We start from the raw sequence: 24513 nt of genomic DNA, 5'->3' as shown, positions 1-24513 counted from the left end.
GAAAATTTTAGCTGATCAGAAAGAGCCAGCGTGGATTTGTAAAAGGTAGGTTATGCCTGACGAACCTGATTGAATTTTTTGAAGAGGTGACTAAAGTTGTGGTCAGGGGACTATCTATGGATGTTGTTTATATGGACTTCCAGAAGGCATTCAATAAAGTCCCTCATAAGAGATTGTTAGCTAAAGCTGAAGCTCATGGAATTGAGGGCAAATTATTGACCTGGTTAGGAAATTGGCTGAGCGGCAGGAGGCAGCGAGGAAGGATAATGGGCAGGTACTCAAATTGGCAGGATGTGACTAGCGGTGTCCCACAGGGATTTGCGTTGGGGCCTCAACTATTCACTGTATTTATTAACGACTTAGATGATGGGATAGAAAGCCACATATCCAAGTTTGCCGATGATACAAAGATAGGCAGCGCTGTGAGCAGTGTAGATGGAAGCATAAAATTACAGAGATATATTAACAGATTGAGTGAATGGGCAAAACTGTGGCGAATGGATTTCAATGTAGGCAAGTGTGAGGTCATCCACTTTGGACCTAAAAAGGATAGATCAGAGTACTTTGTAAATGGTGAAAAGCTCGAAACATTGGAGGTCCAAAGAGACTTAGGGTCCATGTATATATACCATTAAAATGTCATGGACAGGTACAGAAAATAATCAAAAAGGCTAATGGAATGCTGGCCTTTATATCTAGTGGACTAGAATACAAGGGGGTAGAAGTAATGCTGCAGCTATACAAAGCCCTGGTTAGACCACACCTGGAGTACTGTGTTCAGTTCTGGACACCGCACCTTAGGAAGGATATCTTGGCCTTGGAGGGAGTGCAGCGTAGATTTACTAGAATGATACCTAGACTCCGAGGGTTAAATTACGAGGAGAATTCACACAAACTAGGGTTGTATTCCCTGGAATTTAGAAGATTAAGGGGTAATTTGATCAAAGTTTTCACAATATTAAAGGGAACTGATAGGGTAGATGGAGAGAAACTATTTCCACTGGTTGGGGAGTCTAGGACTAAGGGACATAGCTTAAAAATTAGAGCCAGGATTTTCAGGAATGAAGTTAGGAAACACTTCTACACGCAAAGGGTGGTAGAATTTTGGAACTCTCTTCCGCAAACGGCAGTTGATGCTAGCTCAGATGTTAATTTTAAATCTGCGATTGATAGATTTTTGTCAACCAAAAGGTATTAAGGGAAATGGGGTTAATGTAATACAGAGTTAGGTCATAGATCAGCCATGATCTCATTCAATAGCGGATCAGGCTCGACAGGCTAAATGGCCTGTTCCTATGTTCCTAAGGTTCCACCTGAGAACCAACAAGGTTAACTGGACTCAATGTACAACTGTTTCCTGCCTCTAATAATTGACATGATGCTCAAGAGCAACACTTTGCAGAGCTACTAAGGGGTTATCAGCTGCTCCACCAGTTTGTATCTTTTGAACTACTCAAGGATCAGCGGAAGTACATATAGAAACTTTCATGTCCAGGAAAAGCAGAGACCCGTAAGCTGTTATCGTGTGAAGAGAAACATGGAATCTAATGGTTATGTGGAGTGACAAATAGATCCCATTTCAGGTGACCCCCTCCAGAAAACACACTAAACAACCTCCAGATGGCTCTTCGACTCATGATGGTGAACTGAAAGATGGCAGAAAGCATCAGCAGCTACTTTGTCTACCTGGTTAAATGTTGAGCTGAAAGTAACCTGTGATCCAGATATCAGTGCACTAGTAGAAATACATCTTTAAAAAGGAAACTGTAAGGAGGCCTCCGTGTTTGTTGATGTAGTGGATCACCAGAGTGTTTGATCATATAAACAATGGCTTTCCCTGTAACATGGTCTGAAAGTGTTGGAGCTAGCCATACTGGCCTTAATTTCCTTCAACCAATTTGCCAAGTGGACTGATTTATGATCTACTTCCCTCAAGACCAGTTTCCTTGCACACGTTGCCTGAACTGATCAGGCATGCATCTGTTACCACGTTTGACCATGGGAAATGTTGTTACAGCATACACTTAAAAAAAAAAATCATCTCTGGATATGAGCTTCACTTGCAAGGCCGACATTTACTGCCCATCTCTAGTTGCCCTGAGAAGGTGGTGGTAGGCCTTCTTGAACCACTACAGTTTGTATATTCTTTGTAGCAATTTGATACAACTGAGTAGCTTGCTAGGCCACTTCAAAGGGCATTTAAGAGTCAACTACGTCATGACTGGAGTCACATATAGGCCAGTTTATAATATCCAGATTTTGTTTTAAACTGAATTCAAATTCCCTAACTACCATGGTGGCAATTTGAACTCACAATCTCTGGATTATCAGTCCAGGAATCTGTGGTTCCCCAGGGATATTGTTCAAATTCTCCTGTTTCCTCAAACTTTCTCACAAAAGGAAGCATGTAGAAGCCTAAAAGGGAAAAGGCCCCAATGAAAATGATGATGTGGATACAACCCACTATGCATTAAAGATGCATTTCTACTACAACATTAACAAAGAATTACAATAATCTAAAGGGACAGCATTCCATCCCATATAGAATGGGGTTTTTAATATATATTTATACATAAATAAAAGCAGAGTTCTAATCTCCAAACTGGAAAGATAAATACAAATAACTTGCCAAGGGTGGCAGGAAGTTATTAAAACAATGAGTTCAGTCCCTTTCATGCACTGTTATATATATATACACAGTAATTCACTCAAATGCATTCAAAGTGCATTGAATGGGGAGAGAATTGAGAGCCACACATCTGTAAATAAGTTACATGGCTTCTGAAGCACTGCATTCCACTATGCTGCAAATATTTGTGGTGCTAAATTGACCCTTAAATAGAATGCAGTTTTGAGTCTTCTACTTGTCAGTTTGTTAAATCTGAAGTAATTTTAGATACCCAAGGGTGCTGCAGCAAGTATTCAGACTTCTGCTGTGGTACAGCATTGAAAACACTGCATTGTGCACTCAGAAAATTCCAGTGAGTGGTGTGGGTAAGAAAATAGGCAGAACTTGACATCAAGTTGAACCAATATCAGAACAGATTAAAAGATCACATTAATTTGACATTTCTAAACTGAATTTCACTGAAACTTTTCCTGACATTCTAAACAAGAACTTGCATTTATACATAAGAACATAAGAACATAAGAAATAGGAGCAGGAGAAGGCCAATCGGCCCCTCGAGCCTGCTCCGCCATTCAATAAGATCATGGCTGATCTGATCCTAACCTCGAATCTAACTTCATGTCCAATTTCATGCCCGCTCCCCGTAACCCCTAATTCCCTTTACTTCTAGGAAACTGTCTATTTCTGTTTTAAATTTATTTAATGATGTAGCTTCCACAGCTTCCTGGGGCAGCAAATTCCACAGACCTACTACCCTCTGAGTGAAGAAGTTTCTCCTCATCTCAGTTTTGAAAGAGCAGCCCCTTATTCTAAGATTATGCCCCCATAGATCATTAAAATGTCATGGACAGGTACAGGTACAGAAAATAATCAGAAAGGCTAATGGAATGCTGGCCTTTATATCTAGAGGACTAGAATGCAAGGGGGTAGAAGTAATGCTGCAGCTATAGAAAGCCTTGGTTAGACCACAGCTGGAGTACTGTGCTCAGCTCTGGGCACCGCACCTTAGGAAGGATATAATGGCCTTGGAGGGAGTGCAGCGTAGATTTACGAGAATGATACCAAGACTCCAAAGGTTAAATTGCCCTCCAAGTCACACACCATCCTGACTTGGAAATATATTGCCATTCCTTCATCATCGCTGGGTCAAAATCCTGGAATTCCCTACCTAACAGCACTGTGGGAGAACCCTCACCACACGGACTGCAGCGGTTTAAGGCGGCGGCTCACCACCACCTTCTCAAGGGCTATTAGGGATGGGCAATAAATGCTGTCCTTGCCAGCAATGCCCACATCCCATGAATGAATTTTAAAAAAAAATTATGAGGAGAGATTACATAAAGTATTCCCCGGAATTTAGACGATTAAGGGGTGATTTGATCAAAGTTTTCAAGATGTTAAGGGGAACTGAAAGGGTAAATAGAGAGAAACTATTTCTGCTGGTTGGAGAGACCAGGACTAGGGGACATAGCCTAAAAATTAGAGCGAGGACTTTCAGGAATGAAGTTAGGAAACACTTCTACACGCAAAGAGTAGTAGAAGTTTGGAACTCTCTTCTGAAATGGCAGTTGATGCTTGCTCAATTCTTCATTTTAAATCTGTGATTGATAGATCTGAAAAATGGACACAAAGCCAAATAAGGAGACATTAGGAGGAGTGCCCAAAAGCTTGGTCAAAGAGGTGCATTTGAAGGAGGGTTTTAAAGGTGAGGGAGGTGGAAGAATTTAGGGAGGGGCCGACTATAAATCCTTGGGTGATTCCCAAATGATTCTCCAGTAGTGGGAAGAAAAGCCATTGCTAAAGATGCTGTGGTGACGATCGAATAAGTAAGAGAGGAAACAAGCGAGAGTAGTCCCACTGAGCTGAGCTATGGAGGAGGTGTGTTAGAGGAGGATGGTGTTTGCAAGGGTTATTTTTTGAAGAAGGGGGCGATAATAGCGGTTTTTGAAAGGGAGGGGGACAGTACCTGAGGAAAGGGAACCATTTACAATGTCAGCTGGCATGAGGGCTAGAAAGGGCATTGGGTGGTCAGCAGTTTAGTGGGAGTGGGGTCAAGGGGCCAGGATGTGGGTCTTAAGGATGAGATGAGCTTGAAGAGGGCATGGGGGAGTAGGAGATGGGAGAGAATCTAGAGAGACATAGATGAAGGTTAACACACTGGACTTGTAAGGAAAGATCAGATTTATATGTTTAAAGGTCTTAATTTGAAATGGTGTTGTTTGGAGCATGACAGAACACTGGTTCTTCAGAGAGGTAGGATGAATGTTTGGGTCTATGATTGCTCATATTGCTTAGATGGTGCTGTCCAGAACCAGCACAAAATGGAGTTCGGTTGCTTTTTGCCAGCATGGAGCAGGTGAATTATTTGTCCCTTTTGGGCAGAGAATATTGTGCAAGATATGTTAAAGCAAAGAACAGTAGGGGAACAAAAAGATTATTTCATTTGTAAATATGTCGACAAAATATTTTTACTGAAGGAGAAGGGCAGTCTGAAGGCATAGAATGAACTGGTAGCACAATATAACATTTTAGAAAAGGGCATCAAACTACAAATTGGCATTTTATTTTATAGTGTATGGTGAGACCAATGGCCTCAGTGCTCAGCCCACACAAAATTTTTACTGCATTGGCAGATATCTGGCCCATTTAACACCACTTACGAAGTATTTTTGTGAACGGCTAAAGGTTTACAGTAAAAGATATTAGTTTGATTTTTAAAAACTTAATTTAAAATACAAATTTCTATTTTCCTAGTGTTTACCTACCTAACAGGCATGGAAAATAATCTGTAGGATTTATAAAAATAAGACATACCTAACCGAGGGGGCATGTTTGGATGAGAAAAGCTAGAGCTACTGGAAATGTTTCCATTAGAATCTTTTGCTTACTCTTTTTTTGGTGGGGGGGGGGGGGGTGGTGTTAGTGGTAGGTTGTAGATGGTAGATGCAATGAAACTCTTCCTAAGACTGGTAGAGAAATACACTTTGCAAAAAAAAAATTTCAATTTAAGAAAAACAGCTTTTCAAAAGAGAAATACATTTGAACTTTGTCACTAACTCTTTGTTAATATGGGAATAAAACCTTTGGTTCCTTTCCTAGCATTTAGTGTTAGCTATGGAAACATAATGGGCTGGATCTTGGTGGCTATTATTAATGCGCAAATCAGCCAGTTAATTCAGGGGATTAAGAGATACACAGTGAGTTGCGAATCTCCAGAACTTGCTGGTCGATTTACGCTGACCCTCCGTATGCTTCGCACAAATGGCATCTCGCCCTTGGCCTTCTACAGAGAGGTGCAAGAACTATAGAGTAGTGATAATGGGGGACTTCAACTATCATAATATAGACTGGGATAATAATACTGTAAAGGGCAAAGAGGTGGAGGAATTTCTGAAGTGTGTTAGGAGAACTTTCTTGATCCATATGTTTCTGGCCCAACGAGAAAGGAGGCATTGCTGGATCTGGTTCTGGGGAATGAGGTGGGTCAAGTGGAGCAAGTGTCAGTGGGGAACATTTAGGGAACAGTGATTATAGTATCATAAGGTTTCGATTAGTTATGGAAAAGGACAAAGAGCAATCTAGAGTAAAAATACTTAATTGGAGGAGGGCCAATTTCAGTGGGTTAAGAGCAGATCTGGCCCAGGTAAATTGGAATCAAAGATTGGCAGGCAAAACTGTAATCGAACAATGGGCAGCCTTTAAAGAGGAGATGGTTCAGGTACAGTCAAGGGGAAGGGAGGGAAACCAAAGCCAGAGCTCCCTGGATGACGAAAGAGATAGAGAGTAAGAAGAAGCAGAAAAAGGGGGCGTATGACTGATGTCAGGATGATAATACAAGTGAGGACCAGACTGAATATAGAAAGTACAGAGAAGTGAAAAAGGAAATAAGAGGGGCAAAAGAGAGTATGAGACTAGACTGGCAGCTAACATAAAAGGGAATCCAACAGTCTTCTATAGGCATATGAATAGTAAATGGGTAGTAAGAGGAGGGGTGGGCCAATTAGGGACCAAAAAGGAGATCTACACATGGAGGCAGAGGGCATAGCTGAGGTATTAAATGAGTACTTTGCATCTGTTTTAACCAAGGAAGAAGATGCTGCCAAAGTCACAGTAAAAGAGGAGGTAGTTGAGATACAGGATGAACTAAAAATTGATAAAGAAGAGGTACTAGAAAGGCTGGCTGTACTTAAACTAGATAAGTCACCCAGTCCAGATGGGATGCATCCTAGGTTGCTGAGGGAAGTACGGGTGGAAATTGCAGAGGTGCAGGTCATAAGCTTCCAATCCGAGGATTGGAAGATTATGGCCAGCAGCTCTGCAATTACAAATGTTACACCCTTGTTCAAAAAAAGGTGCAAGGATAAACCTGGCAACTTCAGCCAGTCAGTTTAACCTCGGTGGTGGGGAAGCTTTTAGAAACGATAATCCGGAAAAAATTAATAGTCACTTGGACAAGTGTGAATTAATTAAGGAAAGCCAGCATGAATTTGTTAAAGGCAAATCATGCTGAACTAATTTGATTGAGTTTTTTGATGAGGTAACAGAGGGTTGATGAGGGCAACACGGTTGATGTTGTGTAATAGATTTTCAAAAGTCCTTTGATCAAGTGCCACATAATAGGCTTGTCAGCAAAATTGATGCCCATGGAATAAAAAGGGAAGTGGTAGCATGGATACGAAATTGGCTAAGTGACAGGAAGCAAAGAGTAGTGGTGAACGATTGATTTTTGGACTGGAGGAAGTGATACAGTGGTGTTCCCCAGGGGTCGGTACTAGGACCACTGCTTTTTTTGATATATATTAATGACTTGGACCTGGGTGTACAGGGCACAATTTCAAAATTTGCAGATGACACAAAACTTGAAAGTGTAGGAAACAACGAGAAGGATAATAATAGACTTCAAGAGGACATATGCAGGCTGGTGGAATGGGTGGATACATGGCAGGTGCAACATAACGCAGAAGTGTGAAGTTATACATTTTGGCAGGAAGAACAAGAAGAGGCAAGAGAAACTAAATTTTGCAACTCTAAAGAGGATGCAGGAACAGAGAGATCTGGGGGTATATGTGCACAAATCTTTGAAGGTGGCAGGACAGGTTGAGAAAACTATTAAAAAAGCAGATGGGATCCTTCGCTTTATAACTAGAGGCATAGAGTACAAAAAAGCAAGGAAGTTATGTTGAACCTTTATAACTGAACCTTTATTACACTGGTTCGGCCACAGCTGGAGTATTGTGTCCAATTCTGGGCATCGCACTTCAGGAAGGATGTAAAGGCCTTAGAAAGGGTGCAGAATAGATTTACCAGAATGGTTCCAGGAATGAGGGACTTCAGATACGTGGATAGATTCAGTTACTTGGAGAAGCTGAGGTTGTTCTCAGAGCAGAGAAGGTTGAGAGGAGATTTGATAGAAGTGTTCAAAATCATGAATGGTAAAGATGAAATAAATAAAGAGAAACTGTTCCCCTTGATGGAAGAGTCAAGAACCAGAGGACACAGATTTAAGGTGATTGGCAAAAGAACCAAAGACGGCATGAGGAAATTTTTTTTTTAACACAACGAGTAGTTACGATCTGGAATGCACTGCCTGAAAGGGTGGTGAAAGCAGATTCGATTGTGGCTTTCAAAAAGGAATTGAAAAAATACTTGAAGGGAAAAAATTTGCAGGGCTATGGGGAAAGAGCAGGGAAATGGGACTAACTGGATTGCTCTTACAAAGAGCTGGCACAGGTTCAATGGGCCGAATGGCCTCTTCCTGTGCTGTAACCACTCTATGATTCTCCGTTATTTTTAAGAACTTGCTGGATTTGCACATTAAACGCACCACAGAAAGTTACGTTTTGTAATTAAGAGCATAAGTACCTTTTTAATGATGTGATAATTGTTAATACAATGCCAATCAACCTCTCTGGCCAAGAAAGGGAACAATTTAAATGGTTCAATCTCATTCCTGCATGTAGACAATTGTTGTTAGAGGTTTTAAAAATGTTAAATTTAAAATTTTTAATTTTTTTTTCTTACTTTTCTGTCTCTTTTTTTCTCTCTCTCTCAATCCAATCTTTCTTACCCTCTCTTTATTTCTCTTTCTGTACCTGATTTGACGAATTCATCCACTCTAATTCACCCTCCTTCTTCGTTGTTCCTCTGTTGCTTTCTCAATCCTTAAATCTCATTGGTTAAGGAGATCCATTCTTGGTCCCACCATTCACTGAGTTCCCAGATGCCCTGTTGCCCTCACCACGCCATTATCAGCTCACACTTCCAGCAAGTTCTGGCAGAAAAAATTTGAGCTGAAGGATGGAGAAAAATGTCTAACAACTGCGCGACCCGTGTGATGCCACACAAGATCCTGCCCGTTCTGAAATTTTCTTCACAAACACTTAATTGGTCTAGTTTTCGTTTGAGTTGCAATGCTGTTAGCAGGAGATTATTTTAGCAGGGAGAGAGAGGGGGGGTGGTTAAAGAGATTTGCACAGGTCTAAGTGGTGGCTGAAAGACCAAGTGGTGAAGGAAAGAAGCCAAGATTGAATTACTGGGATAGACCAGAGTCTCAGGAAAGAAGGCAGTCAGAAGGAAAACAATCTAATCAGAAACGATATAGGATGACTGAGCACAAGACAGGACACCTTACAAAGAACAAAACAGAGTAATCAAGTTTGTATGGAATGATTACTTTTGGGAAGTGGATGGGGTGGGGGCAGTGTAATTGTCTCACCGTTAGTAGCTGTGGTGTGTTTACTACCTGAAGTATTCTGATTGTGTTAATCTAAGCTCTACAGGCTTCTTGTCGAAAGGTATTTGGCTTTCAACTTCCGGAACAAATCAACAGGAAATACTTTTGAAACTGGTTAAGAATGCGAATGAAGGGTCAAAAACAACACGTTTATATGGGAAACAAGAATTAGATACATTTGAGTTAATCTTTGATCACTTGCTCAATTTCACTAAATTTCTCATTCTGCTGGAAAAGCTGAGTCTGTATCACGATACATGCAATGCACAGTATTGTTGTCGCAGATTGCAAGAACATCCTGATTGTGTACCTAGCCCCCCGGTATCATTTCAGGTCAGAGATTTATGTTAACTGATTTTCAGCCTGAAGTGGAAATAAAACTACAGCAGTGCAGTTCAATCACATCTTGGAGACATGTTATGATGTAAATGAATCAAGTTGGAAATTAGCATGGAAACTTTATAATTCAATATACTTTAATATGGATTGGGGTACCACTGCATTTTTGAACAATGGATCCCACTGTATTGTCGTGCTAAAATATTGCTGAATTATGAATTGGGCAAAGTGTGGCTCCAACTCTAAGTGTATCTTCAGTTCAGCAAGACAGTACACAGTCACCAAGATAATAATCACTGCACTTGAAAATAATTAGTAGTAGTGGGGTGCAGTAGTGTAGTGGTTATGTTACTGGACGAGTAAACCACTGGCCTGGACTAATAATTCAGACATTATGTGGCCAATTTTAGGATAGCCGAGCGGTTGCGTTCGGGGCGGGGGGGCTCCTAAAATGGGGGAATCCCGGAGCGGGTCCGGAGCCCGGCTCCAACCCGCTCACTTCCGGGTTCCCCAATGACGAGTTCGGGTGTGCGCGCAGCTCCCGCGTGCAGGACTCCCACCAGCAATTAAAGTCGGCGGGATGACAATTTAAACATTCACTTACCTAGTTGAGGTACCTGACAGACCTCATTGACTGGAGATTTTGGCAGGGGTGCAATTTTCATGGATCCTCAGCGTGTTTCCCGTGCTGTGGGAAACACTCCCTGTTGGAGCAGACATGTTTCAGTCAGCAGCCTGTGGGAGATGCAAAGGATTTTTTCACAGCTGGGGGGAATACCTCATTTATTGCAGCAGGGCACTCTGTCACTTCAGACAAAGTTTTGGCTGCAACATTTTTGTCTTTCCACTCAAAATTATTAATTTATACCCTAAACTCTGCTGTGCAAACACATTTACCTACTTTGTGGATCCCCTCAAACTCACATCGTCAGGATGGGGGGCGCCATGGCTGCATTCATCACTTCATCCGAGGACGAGCAACATCACCAGCCTCGCCAGGCACGCCGTCCAACTCCGCCATGTGGAGCTCCATAACACAGTGCTGCACCACAGGCACCTGCACAAAATAGTCGTGCAACTACACATACATCCACTGTAGGGTGACCCAATGGGTGGCATCAAGTGTGGGTGTTTATGGAGAACCTCATGAAAGGGACTTATTGCACAAGTCAGTCAAGAATGGCCAAGACGTGGCAGTAGTGGTGACAATAATTAATGTGAGTTGAACCAAAATCAAATATAAACAAAAAATGACAAACGTCAAACACCCATGTGCATCCCATTTGTGCTCACGAATACTTTGCCTTACGCTTCCTACTACTCATACGTGATGCATCCCGAGGCTGCAGCAGAGGTAGTGGCAGGTTGGTTGAGGGTGATCGTGAAAGAGATGCATCCGAGGGGGAGTATGAGACAGAGTCATGAGATTGTATGAGGATCGGGTTGAGAGTTAATGGTGGGATGAGTACTGGGGAGGTGAGGAAGTGCAGGTCAGTTGAGAATGAGGTTTGAGTGGGTGTGAGGAGTGATGTGATAGAGTAGTGTTGGCAGTGCAGAAGGAGTTGCGGGGTGGGGGCGGTGATATGGAAGATGGATTGTAGGAGAATGAGTAAGTGTACTTATTTTTTATTCGTTCATGGGATGTGGGCGTAGCTGGCTAAGCCAGCATGTATTGCCCATTCCTAATTGCCCTTGAGAAGCTGGTGGTGAGCCGTCTTCTTGAACCACTGCAGTCCGTGTGGTGAAGGTTCTCCCACAGTGCTGTTAGGAGGGGAGTTCCAGGAATTTGACCCAGCGACGATGAAGGAACGGCGATATATTTCCAAGTTGGGATGGTGTGTGACTTGGAGGGGAACGTGCAGGTGGTGTTGTTCCCACGTGCTTGCTGCTCTTGTCCTTCTAGGTGGTAGAGGTCGTGGGTTTGGGAGGTGCTGTCGAAGAAGCCTTGGTGAGTTGCTGCAATGCATCCTGTGGATGGTACACACTGCAGCCACCGTGCGTCGGTGGTGAAGGGAGTGAATGTTTAGGCTGGTGGATGGGGTGCCAATCAAGCGGGCTGCTTTGTCCTGGATGGTGTCGAGCTTCTTGAATGTTGTTGGAGCTGCACTCATCCAGGCAAGTGGAGAGTATTCCATCACACTCCTGACTTATGCCTTGTAGATGGTGGAAAGGCTTTGGGGAGTCAGGAGATGAGTCACTCGCCACAGAATACCCAGCCTCTGACCTGCTCTTGTAGCCACAGTATTTATACGGCTGGTCCAGTTAAGTTTCTGGTCAATGATGACCCCCAGGATGTTGATGGTGGGGGATTCGGCGATGGTAATGCCATTGAATGTCAAGGGGAGGTGGTTAGACTCTCTCTTGTTGGAGATGGTCATTGCCTGGCACTTGTCTGGCGCCAATGTTACTTGCCACATGTCAGCCCAAGCCTGGATGTTGTCCAGGTCTTGCTGCATGTGGGCACGGACTGCTTCATTATCTGATGGGTCGCAAATGTAACTGAACACTGTACAATCATCAGCGAACATTCCCATTTCTGACCTTATGATGGATGGAAAGTCATTGATGAAGCAGCTGAAGATGATTGAGCCGAGGACACTGCCCTGAGGAACTCCTGCTGCAATGTCCTGGGGCTGAGATGATTGGCCTCCAACAACTACTACCATCTTCCTTTGTGCTAGGTATGACTCCAGCCATTGGAGAGTTTGCCCCCTGATTCCCATTCACTTCAATTTTACCAGGGCTCCTTGGTGCCACACTCTGTCAAATGCTGCCTTGATGTCAAGGGCAGTCACTCTCACCTCACCTTTGGAATTCAGCTCTTTTGTCCATGTTTGGACCAAGGCTGTAATGAAATCTGGAGCCGAGTGGTGCTGGCGGAACCCAAACTGAGCATCGGTGAGCAGGTTATTGGTGAGTAAGTGCCACTTGATAGCACTGTCGATGACACCTTCCATCACTTTGCTGATGATTGAGAGTAGACTAATGGGGCGGTAATTGGCCAGATTAGATTTGTCCTGCTTTTTGTGGACAGGACATAACTGGGCAATTTTCTACATTGTTGGGTAGATGCCAGTGTTGTAGCTGTACTGGAACAGCTTGGTAGAGGCGCAGCTGGTTCTGGAGCACAAGTCTTCAGCACTACAGCTGGGATGTTGTTGGGGCCCATAGCCTTTGCTGTATCCAGTGCACTCAGCCATTTCTTGATATCATGTGGAGTGAATCCAATTGGCTGAAGACTGGATTCTATGATGATGGGGTTATCGGGAGGAGGCCAAGATGGATCATCCACTCGGCACTTCTGGCTGAAGATGGTTGCAAACACTTCAGCCTTGTCTTTTGCACTCGCGTGCTGGACTCTGCGATCATTGAGGATGGGGATGGTTACAGAGCCTCCTCCTCCCGTTAGTTGTTTAATTGTCCACCACCATTCAAGACTGGATGTGGCAGGACTGCAGAGCTTTGATCTGATCCGTTGGTTGTGGAATCGCTTATCCCTGTCTATAGCATGTTGGTTCCACTGTTTAGCATGCATGTAGTCCTGAGTTGTAGCTTCACCAGGTTGGCACCTCATTTTTCGGTACGCCTGGTGCTGCTCCTGGCATGCTCTTCTACACTCCTCATTGAACCAGGGTTGATCCCCTGGCTTGTTGGTAATGGTAGGGTGAGGAATATGCCGGGCCATGAGGTTACAGATTGTGCTGGAATACAATTCTGCTGCTGCTGATGGCCCACAGCACCTCATGGATGCCCAGTTTTGAGCTGCTAGATCGGTTCTCAATCTATCCCATTGAGCAGTTATAGTGCCACACAACACGTTGGATGGTGTCCTCAGTGCGAAGACTGGACTTCGTCTCCACGAGGACTGTGCGGTGGTCACTCCTACCAATACTGTCATGGACAGATGCATTTGCGACAGGTAGATTGGTGAGGACGAAGTCAAGTAAGTTTTTCCCTCATGTTGGTTCGCTCACCACCTGCCGCAGGCCCGGTCTGGCAGCTATGTCCTTCAGGACTCGGCCAGCTCGGTCAGTAGTGGTGCTACCGAGCCACTCTTGGTGATGGACATTGAAGTCCCCCACCCAGAGTACACGCTGTGCCCTTGCTACCCTCAGTGTTTCCCCCAAGTGGTGCTCAACATGGAGGAGGACTGATTCAGCAGCTGAGGGAGGACGGTAGGTGGTAATCAGCAGGCAGATTCCTTGCCCATGTTTGACCTGATGCCATGAGATCCGGAGTCAATGTTGAGGACTTTCAGGGCCACTCCCTCCTGACTGTATATCACTGTACCGCCACCTCTGGTGGGTCTGTCCTGCCGGTGGGACAGGGCATACCCAGGGATGGTGATGGAAGAGTCTGGGACGTTGGCTGAAAGGTATGCTTCTGTGAGTATGGCTATGTCAGGCTGTTGCTTGACTAGTCTGTGGGACAGCTCTCCCAATTTTGGCACAAATCCCCAGATGTTAGTGAGGAGAATTTTGCAGGGTTGACTGGGCTTGGTTTGCCTTTGTCATGTCCGGTACCCAGTGGTCCGATGCCGGGTGGTCCGTCCGGTTTTATTCTTATGACTTTTTTTAGCGAGATTGTGCAACTGAGTGGCTTGTTAGGCCAGTTCAGAGGGCAATTAAGAATCAACCACATTGCTGTGGGTCTGGAGTCACATATAGGCCAGACCGGGTGAGGACGGCAGGTTTCCTTCCCTAAAGGACATTAGTGAACCAGATCGGTTTTTACGACAATCCGGTTGTTTCATGGCCACCATTACTGATACTAGTATTTTAATTGCAGATTTTATTTATTTAATTGAATTTAATTAATTGAATTTAAATTCCCCAGCTGCCGTGGCAGGATTTTAACTCATGACTCCGGATTATTAGTCCAGGCCCCTGGATTACTAGTCCAGTAACATAACCACTATGCTACGCACTTTGGCTGACCTAGTTAGGTCATTGAAGCGCTTCCTGCACTGTATCCAGGTGCGGGACATGTTGCTGGTGCTGCTGACCTCCTCTCCACCTCGAGCCAGGCCGCCTTGGTGGCAGAGACAGCCTACTTCCTCCCGTCTGCCGGGTAGAAGATCTCTCTCCTCCTCCTCCTCATCCCATCCAGTAACACCTGGAGTGAGGCATCATTGAACCTGGGAGCAGCCTTTCCCCTGGGCTGCTCCATGCTGTAATTTTGGCTGTTTGCTGCAGGAGCAGCATTGGAGGACTGCCCCTTTAAGTAGAGCTCCTCCAGCTGACAGCCTGTGATGCGGGTGCGCAATCCGCCCGCTGCACAGGTTTCCAACGGGAAACCCGGACGCCAAGGTAAGTGGCTTCAATTTACCCGCGATTGCGTGGGGAACGCACTGATTTGACTGGGCGGGTTAAGTGACCATGAAGGTGTTGGTAAAAACCCAGCTGGTTCATTAATGTGCTTTAGAAGGAAACCTGCCGTCCTTACCCAATCTGGACTATATGTGGTTGACTCTTAACTGCCTCCTCTGCCGGCTTATCAAACTGTTAGAGAACTGCAGCAGTTCAAGAAGGTAGCCTGCCACCATCTTCTCAAGGGCAACTAGGAATGGGCAATAAATGTCGGCCTGGCCAGCGACGCTCACCTCCTGAGAATGAATTTTTAAAAATGTGAAGTTCGAAGTTCTTTGAGACATTAAAGATGTGATAAGGTGCTGTGTAAAGGCAAATCTCATTGAAAGCTATTTCTATTTAAATCATGCCTAATTTTTTGCATTCAATTTTTTCTATTTTGTAACTTGTTTCATCAAACAGTCAAACTACAGTTTCTGTCCATTGATATCCTTAAATAATTCTATACCAAGATTAATGCTTAGGACTGGACACCCAGAAAGGTTAAGCACAATTGAATCAGATGTGATCACGTAAAACTAGATGTCTATCTGCAATGTGGCAAGATGACACAGGTACAAAATGTATCAGTGCGATTCATTCAGAGCTGAAGATTTTTTACATTGAGGAACACCATCTAGGTCACAGATTAGGAAGGAGGTCAGAAGCAACAGTTATGTGGGATGCACAATGAAAAGTTGCAGTTCTTTTTTTATTCATTCAGTGATGTGGACATCACTGGCAAGGCCGGCATTTATTGCCCATCCCTGTTTGCCACCGAGAAGGTGATAATGAACCTTCCTCTTGAACTGCTGCAGTCCATGTGGGGAAGGTGCTCCCACATTGCTGTTAGGTAGAATGTTCCAGGATTTTGATCCAGCAACAATGAACGTCTGGTGATATATATCCAAGTCAGGATAGTGTGTGACTTGGAAGGGAACTTGGAGGTGATAGTGTTTCCATGCACCTGCTGCCCTTTTCCTTCGAGGTGATGGAGGTCATGGATTTGGAAGGTGCTGTTGAAGTAGCCTTGGCGAGTTACTGCAGTGCATCCTGTAGATAATACATATTGCAGCCACAGTGCGCCAGTGGTGGAGAGAGTGGACGTTTAATGTGGTGGATGGGCTGCCGATCAAGAGGACTGCTTTGTCCTGGATGTTGTTGAGCTTCTTGATTTGTATCAAATAAGTGAGCTTACATGCAAATTATAGACAGCATGATAAGTGGAATATAAGTTATATCCCACAGTTCCTTGTCATAACTCTGCACCCCATTAGGTCAGTAATTAAATTGAAAATTAGATACATTTATTTAATAATTAAATATCATAAACAGAATAATGATGCAAACAAACTGCAAACTTTTAACCAGAGGGAATGGGAGCCTAGCCATGTGGTAGTTAGGAAATAGAGAGGAGATCCATAAGCTACCATGAAAAGCTGCAATTACAGAACCCTGAAAATCAGATGCCCTCTGGGCCTTTTGAAGTGGGAGTAAATTAACCAGTTTTGAGAATACAACCTGACTCCTACAGCTGAACTTAAGGCCAAGTATAACATCTAGTCACAAGAAGAGGGTGCAAATCCATCACTAAAGCTAGAGTTAAAGCTTAAAGCCCTCAATGGGAACTACTTTAATGTAGGATACAGAACTGGTTCCAGTGACAAAACTGTAAAATATTGGTTTTCTTCTCAGACTATTATCTTCCTTTCAAGTAGAATAAAGTTACAACCAGATTTTTTTTTCCCCTTATGTTGTATTCTGATTCCACATTGCTGTAAGTACCAGGTAAGTAAAATTTACAAGTTCACCAATATGCAAACAAATGCAAAGCATTGATTAATAATAATAAACCTATATAATTTCTGAGGTAGCAAATGTGATCTTAATAGAAGATATAAATGGGCCTGCACCATGGGATCTTAACAATTGTTTCATTGTGTGTTTTTCCCCCCGGAAAGTCCATTCTTCATTTCTCTCCCATGATACACACGAGCCGAGGCCAAGATGACAGCTCTCAAGCTTCAATCTATGTCATTGAGAAGTAATGTCCATGAGCAGCCTGTAGATGATTCTCCAACTCATCGGCCTAGAAACTGGATCGCACCCGAATTGGGGCACGATCCCAGTGCAGCACCTGATGAGGCTAGCAGCAGCACCAGGGTACATTGGTCTGCCAGCATCATTAGGTTAGTACTGGCGAGCTGTGGTGCCAGTCGCGGCCCTAGAGACAGCTTGCTGGTCATGGGTGGGGCATCCTGATTGACCAGCTCGAACTCCAATCGAAGGCCTCAGGAGAATCTGGGAGGTGGAGGTGAGGGGGAAGCAGTCGGGAGAGGGGGGAAGTGATGGTTGGCAGCGGCCCGCAGTTTTAATGTGGAGCTGGGAGGAACACTCCTGCTCCTTTGACTTACCTCTCAGGTGGCAGCCAGGAGTGGTCCCTTTAAGGACAAGTGGTTTGGCTGCTGAGCGCCTGAAAAAATGGACCTCAGCATGCACGGAACATGCTGCTGTCATTCACAGACCGATTTGGAAAAGGGGACTGAAACAGGCATTAGGCTCTTGATTTGCATATGCAATGGGTCCAATGCCAGTTTCAGACATACACCCGGGACGCCCACTGAGCAACCCTAACCAATATGGCAAACTTTCGACATGGAATGAACACGCACATGCTGCCCGCCATAGAGGTATCTGCTTTACACATGTAAAATGGCCACACCGCCATCAAATTTCTAGGCCATCATCTTTCCCTCCCTGTGAGGAACTCATCGTCACATCAATGCAACTGACAGCAGGAACGGAGTGGTTTCAGGGATTGTGGATGCAAACCTACATACCATCAAAAGTGGTGCCACACATTAGTGATGTTTTACATGAGAGTTGATCTCTGATATAATACACTTTACTGCAACAAAGAACAATGCTTCTTGCATCTACCAGCAACCCCTGCTGGAAGTATGAATGTCAGGGGGAGGATAGGCTCAGCTGCATCACCGCTCTAAATCAAACAACTTGCCAGCATTCATTGTCAAGGTTCTCACATGAATAATGGTTATTTTGACAAGGTGTTGGAGGGGCTGCATAGAACCAGACCCTGACAAGCAGTCAACGCCTTCAGGAGACGAGGGGAGAAACTGGTATGAGAAAAAATAATTGTCCTTTTATGGACTTTTTGTTTGTAAATTTTTAGACAATTGATTCTGAACTCAGAACTGTTCAGAGAGAATTTACATGGGAGAAACCGGAATCCATTACTGAAGTTACTTACCGCAGGTACAAGCAATTTTTTAACTTCCTCCACTGCCCTCTTTAGCTTGATTTCAGCTCTGTTCTGTGCATCTTCCACAGTAATTAATACGTGCAAGTCTTCATTCAGGTGTTCCCAGTTGGGTTTGCCTCTGTTTTGCTCCTCCTGTAACACCAATAGGGCAAAAAAAAAGGTTTTAAAAAAAACAAACAGAAGTCACATTTTTCTTTTGCTTGTGTTAAGCCTTTGTGCCCAATTGGTCATAACTTCACTGAGATGATAACAGAGACGGAGCCTTCTTCCACGCCTCTGTCTGTGGTGCTCTGTAACTGACTACCTGCAAGGGACCCCACAGAGTAGCCTGAGGCATCTTCTGCTCAGCACTGTCCAACTCCCATAAAGTCACGGGTGAGTCCAAGAACTCATCATGAAGTAAAGGTGAACCTGTACCTCAATGGCACAAGACATTGGAGCATTAAAATGCTGTGCCACTGTGCCATCCTTAATCCAAGCTTAAGATGCGATGCACGTGCTCTCATGACCAAGCCTTTACATGTGTCCTTCCATCGCTCGCACGCTAATTGTCACTGTAAGCAAGTCACAATCTAACACTTCCAACAAAAAAAAACTATTAATTACACTCACATCTAGGTCAAGCAAGGTTTATGATATAAATGCCATAAATATAGCAAGCCATTTATTTAAAATAATCAGATTTTATTTTAACTACTGGAATTGTGTATGAATGTCAAATAATTATCTGGAACATTTTCACCTATCTTTAATTCGTTACAAAATACAATCAAACACCTTAATAAGAAGACCTCCAATTATGCCCCAGCTGTCCAAATAGAAAATTAAAAATTCAATTATTCAGGAACTCAAATATGTTGAAATGGATATTAATATAATCTAGGCTTGCAGCTCCGTTTTGTATTTTTGATTATATCCCCACTTCATAGTTACAATAACAATGTTCTTCTCCACCTGGGTTAAGCTGAAGACCCCTACACTGGCATGGCTAGAACCATACTGCAAGTCCGCAAGAGGCAATCTTTCACGTTGTGGCATCGAACTTTCCTGCGCCCTCCGACCCTCACCAGAATAGAGCGCTTCACAATCTGGAAGCACTGTCCAAAATGGTCTTCCTGAATTCTGACCAAAATTCTGTATTCAGGTTAAGCAGAGTTTGAAGACCAACCGAGTTTCTGAACAGAACTCTGCCACACTATCTCATGAGATGTTGAGTCTCCACAGGGCTCTGCAGGATGTGGGAGACAAATGGCACCAGTGACTGCAATGGGCTACAATACAACTGGGGACATTCCCTCGAGCCAAATCCATTTAGGCTACTTGGACTGATTAATGAAATTGACAGCAAAGGAAGATGAATATTTTCCACCCGTACGTATTTAATTAATCCTGAAATTACTACCATGACTTTTTGATTTGTATAAAATATTGATTTCTTAGTTATGTTTCAACCTCTGGGACCGTAAATTATATATTAATTAGTACTTTGTCAAATTACAGTGATAATTTATGGAAATAAATACAATTAGGAGAAATCATCCTTAACTGCACAGTGGTTTGCTGCTCTAATGGATTGTGCCCACCCATCTTTTGTAAGAACAGGGAAGGAAGAAAAATACTGAATAAAAAAAAGCTGCTGTAATACACTCCTTTCCTCTTAATCATCGGGTTAATTGTCAGATATTAGCAGAGTATGCATTGGAAACTGGAGAGGTTTCAGAATTTTATGGTATCGAATATTTTGCTCTAAATGCATGCATCAGAAAGAATTTTTTGTGCCTGAGTAACCCTGAAGCAATAAAAATAAACTTGATGCCCAAAGGATATTGCCATTCCTTGAGTGTGCACACCATTAAGGGCCATTAAAGCAGCAAGGAGTTCATAAAAAGAGCACGATCTCCAAGTCATGATGCTAATACGCTGGTATACAAAATCCATTTCACTCAATTTATTCTGGTTGACGCATTAACAAAACGACTACACCATTATCGGAACAGTTCTCTTCTTTTTTGAAGGTGGGTACTGATGGTCCCAACTTTGCTACAATCCTGCCAACATTTTTGATGGGCCTTTAACGGAATTCTTCCCACCTGGTACATTGTACCAGAGAAAATACTGCAACAGATCTGCTACCCTGCACAGATGGCTTTTTCCAACTCCAAGATAAATGTTTATAAAAATGTCACACTCTCTGGAAACACACAACACGATGTTATTGGCCAAATGGTGGCCTTACAACACACTGCTCTGCGTGGTGTTTAACATGACAATTGTGGGTGGTGAATCCTTGTCTTTAAGAGTGTCAAACTGCGCTAGATTTACAGAATTGTTCACGCACAAAGCCAGAAAACATCTGACAGTGGCTCGAAAGAAATTCCTTTTCAAGCCTTCTCAAAAGATTTCACACCTAACTTATTAGGCATTGCATATGATGCTCCCCAGAACACGCACTGATTTGTGAAATTAAGTAAAACAACTGTACAACTTTTAAGACTCAAGATTAAAAGAAGAATTCACAGTTGTTTTTTTAAAAAAAACACGGCAGAGATAACATCTGTGAACGACAGTCCAAATTACGTCTCTGGGTGCAATGTCAGACTGTATATCTTATCCTCCACAATCTTCTTTTACTAACCTATATCCTATAGTAATGATGTTCCAAAACCTGCACATCTCACTGTAAACCTGAGCAGAATCACTTTGGTCTGACAGAACTCAATTTCACATGTGCATACTGTATACGGTGTACAGATCTCAGACAAGGTTGCGTCCAGTTGCTCGTTGCCACCATGAGTCTCTCTTCCAGGTCTAATGCAGAAGCGTAACTTGCGCCTTGAATGCTATCCATCTCACTTGATTGGCAGATTAGATTTTGCATGATAATAAGAATGTACTTCTGTTGAGATCTCCATTCTTGCTTATTATAAATTTACAATGGGGAACTGGATGGTAGCGTGAAATAGAACACTGTTCGCTCACTAACAAGTTTGAACCCAGGCCTAAACAACAGGATGCAAGTTTCTCTGTAGGACACACGGGGGTAGATTGTGATTTTATGCAATAGTGTAAAATGGGGTGATGGCGAATTGGCAGCCTGTCTTACTACTCTCCCGATTTTTATTTCCTTTGACTTCAATGGAAATAAAAATCGGGGTAGATGTAAAACAGGCTGCCAATTCGCTATCACCCTATTTTACACAATTGCATAAAATCAAAAACGACACCAAGGGTTCTGAGGAAAACGAGGTTTCCTGTCCAGTCCCGTCTCAATTGAGTATCAGTCCGAAGCATAAATTTGTCCATAATTCAATACGAATTGTTAATCTCAGAGGCTACGAGAATGACTGGTGTGGAAAATGGGAACATCACACTTGTACAAGTATCACAATGCTGCTGCTAGAAGGAGGCAATCTTTTAGTGTAAAGTGAATCTTTTAAATTCTAATAAATCAGCAGGAGTGAGAGAGAATGACTTGGTGTACGTGAACCTGAGCAAACTAGCACACGGTAGGGCAGGCCATTATTGCACAAGGGTTCAACTAACTTGTTACTGCAACAGTAACTTCATAACCTCCATCTCTACAGTGTATTTTTCTGCCTCCAGCTGTAACATTAACCTTTATGCAGCTGTAAGCTCAGCAGTAATATGGACAATTATCTGAAGATGTGAAACGTACTGTAGAAATGCAGACTGCGCTACCCAATTGCAGAACCATTAGATGGATCACAACTTAGTATCTCTGCAATAAATATAGGTCCAGTACATAGGTAGGTGAGATTGGTTGCTTTGTTCATCACTCACACATGGAACTGGACCATGACGATGGAAGGAACCATCAAAGTCTCTCTCTTTTGCTTTGTGTAGCTTAAATGATGGCTCCTATACTTACCTATTCTCTTTTCTTTGATCCTTTTCATGCGCTGAACAAGGACATTTCTGCGCAAAGGAAAGGAAGGAAAGATTTTGTACCTGAATTCAAATAAATTGATCAGAACTATCCCCTAGAAGAAGCTAGTTTGATTTTTCATGAAAGCGTGCTCTAGAATTAAGCAGAGTGTTCCAGTGCCAAGTTTGGATTTTATTTTGAGTGTTATATTAATAAATACCGAAACCCTAACTGTTGGTGTCAAGTTTCCAATGTGAACTGACTGGCTAAGGTTTTAATTTTTTTTCTAGGGGGAACATTTGGACAAATACAACAGCAATAAGGAGGTATGAATTTAACATGCCTCTCTTCCCTTAAAACTTCCAGATAAAAAGTTGTCAAAAGCCACCTAAAGTAGTGCATTGCAGGAGCATTTGTACCCTTGGATAAAGAGAAATATAGAATTCATATTATATCACTGCAACTTAAAAACATAAGAATGTAGGAAACAAGGGATCTAAAAGAGAAGCAAAGAGAGAGTATGAGAATAAATTAGCAGCTAACATAAAAGCCTTCTATAAACATATAAATAGTAAAAGGGTATTCAAAGGAAGGGTGGCATCGATTAGGGACAAAAGAGATCTTCTTGTGGCAGCAGAGGGCATGGCTGAGGTACTAAATGAATACTTCACATTCATCTTCACTAGAGAAGAGGATGCTACCATTGTAGCAATAAAGGAGGAGGTAGTAGCGATATTGGATAGGATAAAAATAGATAAAGAGGAGGTAGTTAAAAGATTGGCAGTAATCAAAGTAGAAAAGTCACCTGGTCCAAGTGGGATGCATCCTTGGTTACTGAGGGAAGTAAGGGTGGAAATTGCAGAGATTCTGGCCACAATCTTCGAATTCTCCTTCGATATGGGGATGGTGCCGGAGGACTGGAGGATTGCAAATGTTACACCCCGTTCAAAAAATGGGAGAGGGATAAACCTGGCAATTACAGGCCAGTCAACCTAACGTCAGTGGTGTGAAAACTTTGAGACAATAATCCGGGACAAAATTAATTGGCACTTGGAAAAGTCAGCACGGATTTGTTGAATTAAAATCATGTTTAACTAACTTGCCTGAATTCTTTGATGAAGTAATGGAGAGGATTGATGAGGGTAGTGAGGTTGAAGTTGTGTATATGAACTTTAAAAAGGGATTTGATAAAGTACCACATAATAGACTTGTTAGCAAAATTAAAGCCCATGGGATTAAAGGGGCAGTGACAGTGTGGATGCAAAATTGGCTAAGGAACAGAAAGCAGAGAGCAGTGGTGAACTGTTATTTTTCAGACTGGAGGGAAGTATACAGTGGTGTTCCCCTAGAGTCAGTATTAGGACCACTGCTCTTTTTGATATATATTAATGACTTGGACTTGGGTATAAAAGGAATAATTTCAAAGTATGCAGATGACACAAACCCTGAAAGATAGTAAACAATGTGGAGAATAGTAACAGACTTCAGGAGGACATGGACAGACTGGTGAAATGAGCAGACACATGGCAGATGAAATTTAACGCAGAGAAATGTGAAGTGATACATTTTGGTAGGAAGAATGAGGAGAGACAATATAAACTAAATGGTACAATTTTAAAGGGGATGCAGGAACAGACAGACCTGGGGGTGCAATACACAAATCCTTGAAGGTGGCAGAACAAGTTGAGAACGCTGTTAAAAAAGCATATGGGATCCTCGGCTTTATTAATAGAGGCATGTAGTACAAAAACAATTGTAAACAATTTTACAACACCAAGTTATAGTCCAGCAATTTTATTTTAAATTCACAAGCTTTCGGAGGCTACCTCCTTCCTCAGGTGAACGAGGAAGTACAAAAACAAGGAAGTTATGCTAAACCGTTATAAAACATGGTTAGGCCTCAGCTGGAATAGTGTGTTCAATTCTGGGCACCACACTTCAGAAAGGATGTCAAGGCCTTAAAGAGGGTGCAGAAGAGATTGACTAGAATGGTAACAGGGATGAGGGACTTCAGTTACGTGGAGAGATTGGAGAAGCTGGGGTTGTACTCCTGAGAACAGAAAAGGTTAAGGGCAGATTTGATAGAGGTGTTCAAGATCATGAACAGTTTTGATAGAGTAAACGAGGAGAAGCTGTTTTCAGTGGCAGGGGGGTCGTTAACCAGAGGACACAGATTTAAGGTGATCGGCAAAAGAGCCAGAGGCGACATGAGGAATCATTTTTTTTTTCACAGCGAGTTGTAACGATCTGCAATGCACTGCCTGAAAGGGTGGTGGAAGCAGATTCAAAAGTAAC

The 24513-nt window shown here is 42.9% G+C and overlaps 1 protein-coding gene across 6 annotated transcripts in view; it reads right to left on the bottom strand.

Moving 5' to 3' along the window:
- LOC137324669 (KH domain-containing RNA-binding protein QKI) overlaps nucleotides 1-24513 on the bottom strand; it is a 528184-nt gene that overhangs the window by 135480 nt on the left and 368191 nt on the right. For all 6 annotated transcript variants that reach the window (XM_067989237.1, XM_067989239.1, XM_067989236.1 and 3 more), the window contains exon 4: nucleotides 18321-18464. In XM_067989237.1, coding sequence (XP_067845338.1) covers nucleotides 18321-18464 — 144 coding nt within the window. The remainder of the gene's footprint in view (nucleotides 1-18320; nucleotides 18465-24513) is intronic.

This window comes from Heptranchias perlo, chromosome 8, assembly GCF_035084215.1.
Source record: "Heptranchias perlo isolate sHepPer1 chromosome 8, sHepPer1.hap1, whole genome shotgun sequence".
In the NCBI taxonomy this organism is placed as follows: domain Eukaryota; kingdom Metazoa; phylum Chordata; class Chondrichthyes; order Hexanchiformes; family Hexanchidae; genus Heptranchias; species Heptranchias perlo.
Note: the sequence above shows the minus strand (reverse complement) of the source record. Positions and strands in the feature narration are given on the sequence as shown.